We start from the raw sequence: 13,003 nt of genomic DNA, 5'->3' as shown, positions 1-13,003 counted from the left end.
GAAATCTAACGAAAAGTACAAAAATAGTCACCTAATACACCAGGCTAGTAAAGAAAAAAATGTAAATATTAGACACCCATACTGTTTCACCCTTAACAGCCAAATACACCCTTTGAACCAATTACATCTATGGAGTTATTTAATTTTCTCCATGAATTATTATTCACATTTATATTTAATTTGTCCATTATAGATTTTATCCACTTCTTTCTTGAGCTTGTGCATGATGAGACTGTCCCTAATTATTTAATATTCTGCTTAAACAAGCCAAGGACATGGTGCAGTTACATGCAATATAAAGAGCTGAAAACAACAGAGGTGATGAATCATTAAGGAGTTCTGTAGGCATTGTGCAATTAGTGACAGAATTAATAGGTATTGTCAATGATCAGTGGCTGGAAAAATCCCTATTTACAGAAAGAATAGCTACAAATGCAAAAAGAAAAAATATTGTTATATCTCTCCACAGTGACGAGCCATGTATAAAATAATCCAGTTGTAACCTGAGTTAAAGTGAAGTGAGTCTGTTGCAAGAAAAGCACTGACTCAACATCAAAGTCCCAAATAGTTAATTGAGCAAAAAGACTTTTCTTTGGTCTAGGTGGGTAGGCATTGTTCTTCCTTCAAAACACAAGTATACATCATGTTCTGGAATAGAGGTGACCAAGACCTCTTTAATTTCCAGCTGTTTGCTTTTCGGATGTGCATACCATGTCTATCCTATCACTCTGATGTGACTTGATTCCATTTTTCATATACCGACATAGACTAGATTTGGTCTAAACATGTACCCAATTTTCTGTGATCAGAAACAGGCAGCTTTTGTATAGTGAAATTGTAAACATGAATTGTCTCAAATTTTTTGCAGACTAAGTATACACTGAACTGCAAAGCGAAAGTGGTTCTACAATGCATATGTCACATTTGTGCAATATGCAACAGGTTAAAGCAAAAGAGAGGCATGGAAAGATTGAACTGCACAGATATTACAAAGACAAATTTGAACTCATAGAAGTAATGAAAATGATGCACTTCCACTGCTCGACTCCCGTTTTGTTTCCATATTCTTCTCTTAATAAAACGGTACAGAAATTGGTAGAAAATGCTGAGACATATATTGCCATTGACCTCCTGCAGCTAATCAACATATTTAAATGAACTCTGCTTCAAAAAAGGTAGAAAACTGAAGATCATCCAATAGAAAAGAACGAAAATGAATATGGAGATCAAAGTTTATGGCTTATCTGCATCACTATGTTACAGCGTATGGGCTGGGTAAACATTTCACATAAGCAGGAAGTGTAAGTCAATATTCCAGCCACATCTAGACCATGTAATACAAAAAGTACAGACATCGGGGATCGAAACCAGGTAGGGTAAATGCAACATAACAAACCTGATAGGGTTGGTTCATTTTAAAACAGGCCTATTTTTTTTTTCTTACGAAAGCACAAGCTACACTGCAAGGAGACAGCAGCACCATGATGTATACATTTTTTCTGTGTACCAGGATCCATGCCAAATGCTACTGTATTAAAACCAGTATACCAGTAAAACGGCATTTGTCTATAAGCAAGCATGACCAGCAAATTCCCAACATACTTCAGCAGCTTACATCAGTACACAGTTTTTTTTTTTTTTTCCATGGACTTGTTATAAGTTTTAAAAAGGATGACAGGGCAAAATAACGGCATGTTTTAAATTACTTACTTGTTCAGTAGTTGCACTCACAGTATATCACTCACAACACTAAAATGAATCAAATGAGATAAGTCTGAATCGGTTCTAAATTAGAAAAATGTCATTTAATCTGTATCATGCATGTTCACAATTCTGCTCTAACTGAATGAAATCTGTAGTATGTAATGTACAGTAAATGCAAGTAAGGGGTAAAAATCAGCATTATACTGGAATACATAAGTAAACACACCATTACTTATACTGTATAAAAAAAGGAAAAAAACTTCAATGGAAACTAAAATGGAAATCTAATACTATTGTGTACTGGAAAAGGTCAACTTCAGAATACTTGTCTGTACATTAGTCCAGTATGAGTGGGTGTGGGTGTATGTAAGATGGTGCCCTGTCATGAACTGGCACTTTGAGAATTCCTAACAGATGCAGTTTTATTAACATGCTGTTAAACTTTAATAAACCTCAGTAAAACCGAGATACACTATCCTGTAATTTTTATGTTAGCACTATTGATCAATTGATCGAAATACAAATGACAACTTGCGTAGAGCCTACAAATTAATGTGAAGCAAGGAGTTTAAAAGAACAATCGCGTCCTGCTTATAGTGATAGGGCAGAAGCATAAACTGATTTACATTTCTGTCAACCGACATTAATAATTTGTAGCAAACTCTTTTGCGATTGCACAGATTAAATAAGGGTTCTTGACTGTAGTCACCAAAGAACTTGAATAAATGTGCCATTTTTCAATTACGCGATTTGCTCGCTGAAGGTGAGATTTTTCAATATTAGTAAATAAAAAAACTCTGCGTTAAACTTTCTCTTCTTAGTGTAATCCACCAGTTGCTTAAATCAACTACGCTTGTCAAAAGATTAAAGTAAACCTATTCAGTTTGACACCAGTAGTTTGGAGCTTCCTCCTGCCCGCTCCACTGTGTCGTTTTACCGGCTAAAATTTCAACTCCAATATCGTTGCTGCACGGCCTACGTTGCACATGCCAGTCATTTAGAAATCTCTACTATTTATTCACGCAATGAATGGCAAATGTATTAAACATCCATACAAAATATGTAATACTCACATTAAATCCGGTCTGTGCTTGTGTATGATAGCACAGAAAGCCATTCCGTCTCTGAATGAAGAGGTCATATTTTTAATTTCGACGTCCGGATAATTTTCACATTGGATCCGACACCAGTCTTGAAGAGCCTTAAGTGAGCCCATTTTACACCGGAATGAATTTTAAAAGGAATAATCCTTTTATGAAGAATGTTCTCTGATTGAAAAAGTATAAAAAAAAAGAAAAGAAAAATCTCCACACCCGTCTATAACAACATGTCCTGGTGTAGTGAGGTGTGTCACCTACTCGCCAAAAAGTTAAAAATGAACGCTGTTGAAAACATGTATGCCAACTATCCAATGGATAAAGCCTCTCAAAATATCAACGAAATAAAAATAAGCATTGCAAAGCAACCCAGATGTTCCAAAGCAACTGACCACCCGGGGTGTGGAAAAGATACCAAGTTACTAACGAGAAACAAAGCTATGCTTTTCTCGTACCACACTTAAAACACAAGAGGTGTATTGTTTGGATATCCGGTTGTTTGTTATTAGCAACAATGCAAAAGATCGCTTGTTTATTTAATCGACTGAATGCAGGGGTGAAATCAAACAGTCTCCTCTTCTCAGTTGGTAACACCTCAAAAGGTAGAGCAGGGCGCCGCACTCAAAGTTTTCCACCACAAGAGGGACAAGTGAATTTCTTTTCAGTGTTCACTTAAGTCGTGTTAGTCCTTAAGATGATAAATCTTCCTTTAAAAGTTACTGCAAAAAACAATACATGTCCACTTTAAACCTTCACCGCTGGTGCTGTCGCTCCTTCCTTCGTGCCCTCGTCGACCGCAACACACACACATCGCATCACAGCGCAGCTGTCGGCTGGAATCCTCTGAAGACAGACGCTTACTGGTTCAGACAGGAGCAGAGGCGGCTGGGTATTTTTAGTATCGACCTGAATAATAATAAGGAAAAAAAATCCTTTAAAATGGTTTGTCATTCCTCCATGTGTCGCGTTGTTTCCAAATATGGGTGTCAAAACAAAAAGGAGGTGAGGAATAAGGTTTGAACTTGCCTTCCCAAAACAAAAATAAAATAAAATCCTGCCTTGAATCAGCGGATTGCATGAAAATAGTTACATAACTTTAATATCAATAAAACAAAAAGTGTAATACATTTACAGCATGTGTGTATGTTTATACTAAAGTTTAAGTTTATTTTCATATTTTATTATGTTGTTTATATTATAATTTTAATGTTATTCAAAATTGATTTGTAATATGCAGTGCAAAAGAGTTAAAAAAATACAAAATCTAATCATATACGTACATTTTACATACAGTTACAACAGTTAAAACTTTGGGCGTACCTAGAGATTTTCTCATTTTTGATAGAGATTGATAACTTTTTTAAATTATGCTACCATTAAACTGATTTTAAAATACAGCCAAGACATTACTAGCGTTGTTAATGGCTTGCAAATACTACTTTTGAATTTAATATTCACATGTCTGCAAAGCTCCATTTTCAACAGTTAAGAGTCTAACATAAATAATTGATAAATTTATGGACCCGGTGACAATCAATGTGATTATCAGGGATTCGGTCCTGGAGGCCGGCCCATTGTGGCTTCATGTATTTCTTTCATCCAGATTCATAATCAGTGGCAACAACTGATAACATTAATCTTATTTAATTAGCTGTTTTTTTTTCTCTTATTCTACATTCAGAAAAGCACAACAACATGATTTTTACATTTATAAGACATTCAGAAATATTTCAGTTTTTGCTATAGGTTTAAATGCAAAACATTCTTTTATTCATTCCATTATTATATTACCACAGGAGTATAATTAAAAATAGAAGCTGGTTGGAACAAAAACCTGCAGCCATAGTGTTACTCAGGATTGAGTTTGAGAACTCCTGGATTAGATGATCTACAGACAGATAGATGAGGCATGTCTAGTAACAGATAAAGGTAGCAATTTTAAGGTGAGAGAGAATGACTCCTCTACTTGGAATTATTCTCAGGGTCAGATCAACTATGAAATGAATAAGGCTTAAGCAACTTTAGTCCATGTTGCTTAAAAATTGTAGGCATCTACTGTATGAGAATAGGTTTTCAAAAATATTTGTATTACTAATATAGTGTAATTAGGTAAAAAGCAGTTACAATAAAAAAGGTTATTAAAGTATCAAGCAGGCTAGCTGTAAACCAAAAGAAATATTCAAATTAAAGATGTTTCCTTCTAAATATATTTAGTATAAAATAATTATAAATAATTTAAAACACTATTAACATTTATGACAGAAATGAAAAGTATTAAAGCTTTTATGCCTATCACAAGCTGTGAAACAGAAAGGAATTTTTCAAAGCTATCATTTATAAAGAACAAACTTCGGTCTATCATGACTAAAGAGTGTTTAAATTCTTTATGTCTCTAGGAAATGACATTGCAATGAAGCTCTCTGACAAAACTGTATATATATATATATATATATATATATATATATATATATATATATATATATATATATATATATATATATATATATATATATATATATATATATGAATGTGTTGTCAGGAAAAACAGAAAAAAGAGTTTTTTTGTAAAACATTCTTCATGTAGTATGTATTCTTATAGGCCCCCATAATAGTTCAAGTTTCAGGGCCCCATAATGTAGGTTTACCACTGATTAGTCCAGGATCTAAACAGAGCATATGCCAAATTACACATTGCTTCAACACTGAAACCTCTTTCTTTTAGAGATGACAGGGCCGGAAAATTATATAAATATTTTTTTAATTTTCCTATCCAGTACAGTACATTTGGAGACATATTAATGTAGGCAAATAAAGCAGCCTATAAAAACAAAACAAGTTGTTTAAGAATCAGCAACTCACAGCCTATCCTTAGACAGAAACAAGAAAAAGGAGGATTCCCTATACTAACACTCTCAAATCACAAATTATTCTTGAGGAATAGTTAATAAATATACATATTTCCACCAAATTAACAATTACAAATTCCCATGGGCATGCAGTTTAAAACTTTCCTTATTAGAACTCAAACTAAATAAACACGAACAACAGCATTTATTTCTATAGCACATTTTCTTACAAATGATGTAGCTCTAAGTGCTTTACAAGATATCAAAGAAGTAATTACATGCAAAGAATAACAAATTAAAATTAGATAAGAAAAATAATGCATACATAACATACAAAAATAAATAATGCACACTTACATAAAGATAGATATAAAAATGAAGATCCATAAAAGTCCATAAATATATGTTTTTTAAAGTCTCTAAATGATGGTCCAGTGACAAAGTACATTGGCCAAAAAAGAAAAAAAACTAGAAAAGTCCAGTTAAGCTGGAGGAAAAAAAATCTGTAGGGGTTCCATGCCAAAAGACCGCACAGCCCCCTCTGGGCTTTCTTCCTAATGTAAATGCTCTTAAGTATGAAAGTATGACTGAGCACACATGTATTGCTCAAGCTACAGCCACTGGGTTTCTACACGTTACAAAGATGATTAAGTAGCAAAGAATTAAGCCTAACTTTAATCACAGTACAAACATCAGGAAGGAACAGCTATGTGGGTACCCTTGTTTAAGACTATTTACCTTTTATTATGCTATCTCTCACCACACATTTCATAAAGACTAACATAGTGGAAATAACCATTAGAAGTGAAAAGTCTTGTCATGTCCTTTTAACTTAATGAAAGATGTGTCAACTACTTTTAAATACAGTGCTTTCTCTTTATTGTTATGAGTGAGTGTAAGATAGATAGATAGATAGATAGATAGATAGATAGATAGATAGATAGATAGATAGATAGATAGATAGATAGATAGATAGATAGATAGCCTGTTTTTTCTTTTTATTGTTGCAATATATCATGAAGCCATTTTTCACTCTGTTTAGCTAATTAAAATGTTGCAATAACAAATGTAGTGTTTTACTAGGTAAACACACACACATGATCAATGGCACAGAAATGGTATGCCACCATGCGGCATCTAAAAGCATTCAACAGTTCAAAATAAAAAGAGAGATAGAAAAAAACCCCAAAACCTCAGAATATAAAACAGAAAGTAATGAAACTTGATTAAAAAAAAAAACCTAATTTGTTCAGTAGAATGTAGAAAGGAGATATTTAAAATTGTGTGCTTAATATCAAGAGGAATATTAACAAAACATTTAAAATGCCACTGTCATCCATGTATTTTCAAGCACTAGCAAAACCAAAATAGTCCTCCATCCTCCTATTAATAAACAAGAACCCTATCGTGCTACCTTAAACTCAGTAGAATTTATCAGATACTAACATCTGAATGGATTTGAATTTACTGCCAGGCAATGTAGTTCCTAGGAATTTCCTCTGGTGTTACAATACTAAAATGTTACAATATACAGTACAAGAAACTACCCCAACAGTAATTTTAAGATAGAAACACTGTTTTTATTTATTTATCACATTTTTCAGTCATGTTTCAATATTAAACCAAAGTAATAAAACCCACATCCTTTCATTCCACCCTAAAACTACCCTAAACCTACAGATCATCAAATAAAGCATTCAATTTTGCAGACTGATTGTGTCACGTGATCCTTTTTTTTCCTAACCCTCTCTTGACCCTGAACTCTGCTGACCAACTCCATCCATCCATCCATCCTCTTCTGCTTATCTGGGGTTGGGTCGCGGGGACAGCAGCTTAAGCAGAGAGGCCAAGACTTCCCTTTCCCCGGCCACTTCTTCCAGCTCTTCCGGGAGAATCCCAAGGCGTTCCCAGGCCAGCCTGGAGACATAGTCCCTCCAGCGTGTCCTGGGTCTTCCCGGGCCTCCTCCCGGTTGGGCGTGCCGGAACACCTCATCAGGGAGGCGTCCAGGAGGCATCCTGATCAGATGCCCGAGTCACCTCATCTGACTCCTCTCGATGCGGAGGAGTAGTGGCTCTACTCTGAGCCCCTCTGGGATGACTGAGCTTCTCACCCTATCTTTATGGGAAAGCCCAGACACCCTGCGGAGGAAACTCATTTCAGCCGCTTATATTCGCAATCTCGTTCTTTCGGTCACTACCCATAGCTCATGACCATAAGTGAGGGTAGGAACATAGATCGACTGGTAAATTGAGAGCTTTGCCTTATAGCTCAGCTCTTTTTTCACCACGACAGACCGATGCAGAGCCCGCATCACTGCGGATGCCGCTCCGATCCGCCTGTCGATCTCATGGTCCATTTTTCCCTCACTCGTGAACAAAACCCCGAGATACTTGAACTCCTCCACTTGGGGCAGGATCTCTCCCCCAACCCTGAGAGGGCACTCCACCCTTTTCCGGCTGAGGACCATGGTCTCGGATTTGGAGGTGCTGATTCTCATCCCAGCCACTTCACACTCAGCTGTGAACCGTTCCAGAGAGAGCTGAAGATTACGGCCTGATTAAGCAAACAGGACAACATCATCTGCAAAAAGCAGTGACCCAATCCTGAGTCCACCAAACCGGACCCTTTCAACGCCCTGGCTGCGCCTAGAAATTCTGTCCATAAAAGTTATGAACAGAATCGGTGACAAAGGGCAGCCCTGGCGGAGTCCAACACTCACTGGAAATAGGCTTGACTTACTGCCTGTAATGCGGACCAAGCTCTGATACCGGTTGTACAGGGACCGAACAGCTCTTATCAGGGGGTCCGGTACCCCATACTCCCGGAGCACCCCCCACAGGATTCCCGAGGGACACGGTCGAATGCCTTTTCCAAGTCCACAAAACACATGTAGACTGGTTGGGCAAACTCCCATGCACCCTCCAGGACTCTGCTAAGGGTGAAGAGCTGGTCCACTGTTCCGACCAGGACAAAACCACACTGTTCCTCCTGAATCCGAGGTTCACTATCCGACGGACCCTCCTCTCCAGAACCCCGAATAGACTTTTCCAGGGAGGCTGAGGAGTGTGATCCCTCTATAGTTGGAACACACCCTCCGGTCCCCTTTTAAAGAGGGGACCACCACCCGGTCTCAATCCAGAGGCACTGTCCCGATGTCCATGCGATGTTGCAGAGGCGTGTCAACCAAGACAGTCCTACAACATCCAGAGCCTTAAGGAACTCGGTATCTCATCCACCCGGGGCCCTGCCACCAAGGAGTTTTTGACCACCTCGGTGACTTCAGTCCCAGAGATGGGAGAGCCCACCTCAGAGTCCCCAGGCTCTGCTTCCTCATTGGAAGGCATGTTAGTGGGATTGAGGAGGTCTTCGAAGTACTCCCCACCGACCCTAGCGCCCAGTCGAGGTCAGCAGCGCACCATCCCCACCATATACGGTGTTGACACTGCACTGCTTCCCCCTCCTGAGAGGCTGGACGGTAGACCAGAATCTCCTTGAAGCCGTCCAAAGTGTTCTCCATGGCCTCTCCAAACTCCTCCCATGCCCGAGTTTTTGCCTCAGCAACAACCTTAGCCGCGTTCCGCTTGGCCTGCCTGTACCTATCAGCTGCCTCCAGAGACCCACAGGACAAAAAAGTCCTATAGGACTCCTTCTTCAGCTTGACAGCATCCACCAACGGGTTCGGGATTGCTGCCACGTCAGGCACCGACCACCTTACAGCCACAACTCCGGTCAGCCGCCTCAATAATAGAGGCACGGAACATGGCCCATTCGGACTCAATGTCCCCACCTCCCTCGGGGCGTGGTTGAAGTTCTGCGGAGGTGGGAGTTGAAGCTACTTCTGACAGGGGACTCTGCCAGCCGTTCCCAGCAGACCCTCACAACACGTTTGGGCCTACCAGGTCTGACCGGCATCTTCCCCCACCATCGAAGCCAACTCACCACCAGGTGGTGATCAGTTGACAGCTCCGCCCCTCTCTTCACCCGAGTGTCCAAGACATATGGCGCAAGTCCGACGACGACCACAAAGTCGATCATCGAACTGAGGCCTAGGGTGTCCTGGTGCCAAGTGCACATATGAACACCCTTATGCTTGAACATGGTGTTAATTATGGACAATCCGTGAAGAGCACAGAAGTCCAATAACAAAACACTGCTCGGGTTGAGATCAGGGGGGCCATTCCTTCCAATCATGCCCCTTCCAGGTCTCACTGTCATTGCCCACATGAGCATTGAAGTCTCCCAGCAAAACGAGGGAATCCCAGAAGGTATGCCCTCTAGCAACCCCTCCAGAGACTCCAAAAAGGGTGGATACTCCAAACTGCTGTTCGCGATACGCACAAAAAACAGTCAGGACCCTTCACCCCACCCGAAGGTGGAGGGAGGCCACCCTCTCGTCCACTGGGGTAAACCTCAATGCACAGGCTCCAAGTCGGGGGGCAATAAGTATGCCCACACCTGCTCGGCGCCTCTCACCGGGGGCAACTCCAGAGTGGTAGAGAGTCCAGCCCCTCTCAAGGAGATTGGTTCCAGAGTCCAAGCTGTGCGTCGAGGTGAGTCCGACTATATCTAGCTGGAACCTCTCAACCTGCGCACTAGCTCAGGCTCCTTCCCCTTCAGAGAGGTGATATTCCACGTCCCAAGAGCCAGTTTCTGTAGAACGAGGATCAGACCGCCAAGGTCCCCGCCTTCCGCCACCACCCAACTCACACTGCACCTGACCTCCTTGGCCCCTCCCATAGGTGGTGAGCCCATGAGAAGGAGGACCCACGTTGCCTCTTAGGGCTGTGCCCGGCCGAGCCCCATGGGTGCAGGCCCGGCCACCAGGCGCTCGCCATCGAGCCCCACCTCCAGGCCTGGCTTCAGAGGGGGACCCAATGACCCGCGTCTGGGCAAGGGAAAATGTTGTCCAGAGTTTTTGCTCATCATTGGAGGTTTGTTGAACCACTCTTTGTCTCATCCCTCACCTAGGACCAGTTTGCCTTGGGTGGCCCTACCAGGGGCATAAAGCCCTGGACAACATAGCTCCTAGGATCATTGGGACACACAAACCCCTCCACCACGATAAATGACGGTTCAAGGAGGGGTTGCTGACCACCTAACAGTACACAAACTTCTCATCCACAGCTCACTTCATTGAGGACAGCCATTTAACTCACCAGGCACTTTGAACTGTAACTGGAGCCACTATGTCAGTTGCAAATATATTACCAACAATACCCTTCTATGTAGATCCTCTGGTAACTTGAACATTAAATAGTGTCAGTATAGATGTTAAAAAATCTTAATTACAGCATTCCTCGTAGGAAGTGTTCATTTATCTACGTAGGTGAAACAGAGAGAGATGACTAGCAGACTATTTCAAGGAACATGTTCAAGCCTTTTTAATTAAATGCCTTACAAAGTTTATTATAGAAAACTCCACATCCTTTGATCATAGCCATATTGATATTCTCTGTTTTTGATCTTTCAAAGGGTTTCAAAAATGCTTTTCAAAGAAAAAAAGAAGAAGCTAAGTGCAGTCTCAGATATTTCTCCAGGTCTTAATGACCAACTTTTCACTTTTTCCTTCATCTTTTCCAATGGCAGCTTCTCATTTCATTAACCCTGGCTTTGTTTCCTCTTCTCTTCCATATATTATTTGCTCTTTCCTTTTCAGATGCACACATAATGAAGACTATATGCTGATATGTTGTCTTTAATCTTCTTTCATTTTCAGTTTGAAAATAACCTTTAACCATTTTTTAACATGATTTTTAACAGGTTGGTTGGTAATGAAACAGTTCCACATTAGCATATTTAAGCATTATATGAAAAAAATGGAAACACAGAATATCTAACACCACCTCCATTCAGTGCATTTAATTGGCCAGTTCAAGAAACAGTGATGGAAACCCAGTGCTTTGCAAAACACATAATGTTAGGAAATACACCTTGATCCCATTAACTTTTTTCCCATTAAGGTACCAACAGCAAGCAAACAGTGGAAAAGGTGAATGCATTTGTAGTGCATGTAGCACAGTATTTTGTAAATTTAACAATTGCTAGTCACTGTTATTTGTATTCTGCTCTGCGACGTTTCCCTAGAAAAGTGGGTTAGTAAAACAGATGCCTAATACTCCTAGTACTTAAATAACTTCGGTAATTTTAGGCAGAGACATAGAATTACTAGACGCTGCATGACCAGCAGCATCGTACGTCAACGTCGTCGCCATATTGCGAGTGGCACTGCTTTGGAGTGAAGTAATGGATAAAGATACCTCACACCTGTGCTGCTTGGGATTGTGCAAACGCTGTATGCTCCAAACCAGATCCCGGGGGATTACATTTCATAGGTAAGGCTGAACAATTGTTTTGGTTAGATTTGGCCATTAGAAAATTCCGTTTTATAATCTTAGCACTAAAGGTCACCTTACAGTAAAATTAAACATTAGTAAAATTAAAACGAGAGAATGATAAAGCAATAATTAGCAAACAAACAAAGATAACTGGCAGTAACAGTGCAAAATTCACAATTAGCATGCCAGTTTGAAAAGATAAGTTTTGAGGGCAGTTTTAAAATGTGTTATTGAATCGGGCTGATGTATATGAGAGGGAAGAGAATTCCTGAGTTGAAGAGCACTTTGAGAGAATGCTTGAGCTCCCATAGAACAGAGTTTGATGTGTGGTACAGAAAGTAGAGCTGCAGATGAGGATCTGAGTGAGTGAGAGGAGTGTCAGTCTGGAGGAGATCAGTGAGGTTGTGGAGAGCTTTAAATGTTAAGAGCGGTATTTTGTATTGTATTCTGTAGTTAACAGGGAACCAGTGAAGTTGAGAGAGAATAGGTGTAATATGTTCAGTGGATTTAGAACAGGTTATTTTCCTGGCAGTAGAAATTTGAAGAAGTTGTAAGCGATGGATATGTTTTTGTGGGATGCCAGATAGATTAGCATTACAGTAATCTATATGTGAGGTGACTAGGGCATTAACCAATACCTTAGTAGTGTGCTGCATAAGAACAGGACAAAGCCTAGAAATGTTTTGGAGATGGAAGAAGGAAGTCCGAGAAATGTTACTTCTATGGGAGGAATTATTTAATAATAATAATAATTATTATTATTATTTAATAATTGCCATTATTAGTGTATAAATGGATATAAATAATTGCATTTAATAATAATAATACATTTTATTCATATAGTGCCTTTCCCATGCTCAAGGCACTTACAGAATATAAGAAAGAATGGCAGGGTATACAGTATATAGCATTGTACAAACCAAATAAATAAATAAAGAAGATTACGACAGTGAATTCAGAGAAAAAAGCCTAACAGACAACATAATTGATGGTCTGGCACACACACATACAGGTTACATG

General features: G+C 39.6%; 1 protein-coding gene across 2 annotated transcripts in view; it reads right to left on the bottom strand.

The window, feature by feature from the left end:
• micall1a (MICAL-like 1a) overlaps nt 1-3,685 on the bottom strand; it is a 69,213-nt gene extending 65,528 nt beyond the window's left edge. For both annotated transcript variants that reach the window (XM_039765599.1, XM_039765600.1), the window contains exon 1: nt 2,778-3,685. In XM_039765599.1, the coding sequence (XP_039621533.1) occupies nt 2,778-2,920 (143 nt within the window). In that variant the 5' untranslated portion in view covers nt 2,921-3,685. The remainder of the gene's footprint in view (nt 1-2,777) is intronic.
• Between the last annotated feature and the right edge of the window lie 9,318 nt (nt 3,686-13,003).

The sequence above is a fragment of the Polypterus senegalus genome, chromosome 10, assembly GCF_016835505.1.
Source record: "Polypterus senegalus isolate Bchr_013 chromosome 10, ASM1683550v1, whole genome shotgun sequence".
Classification (NCBI taxonomy): domain Eukaryota; kingdom Metazoa; phylum Chordata; class Cladistia; order Polypteriformes; family Polypteridae; genus Polypterus; species Polypterus senegalus.
The sequence above is the reverse complement of the archived record's forward strand: the minus strand, read 5'-3'. Positions and strand labels throughout refer to the sequence as shown.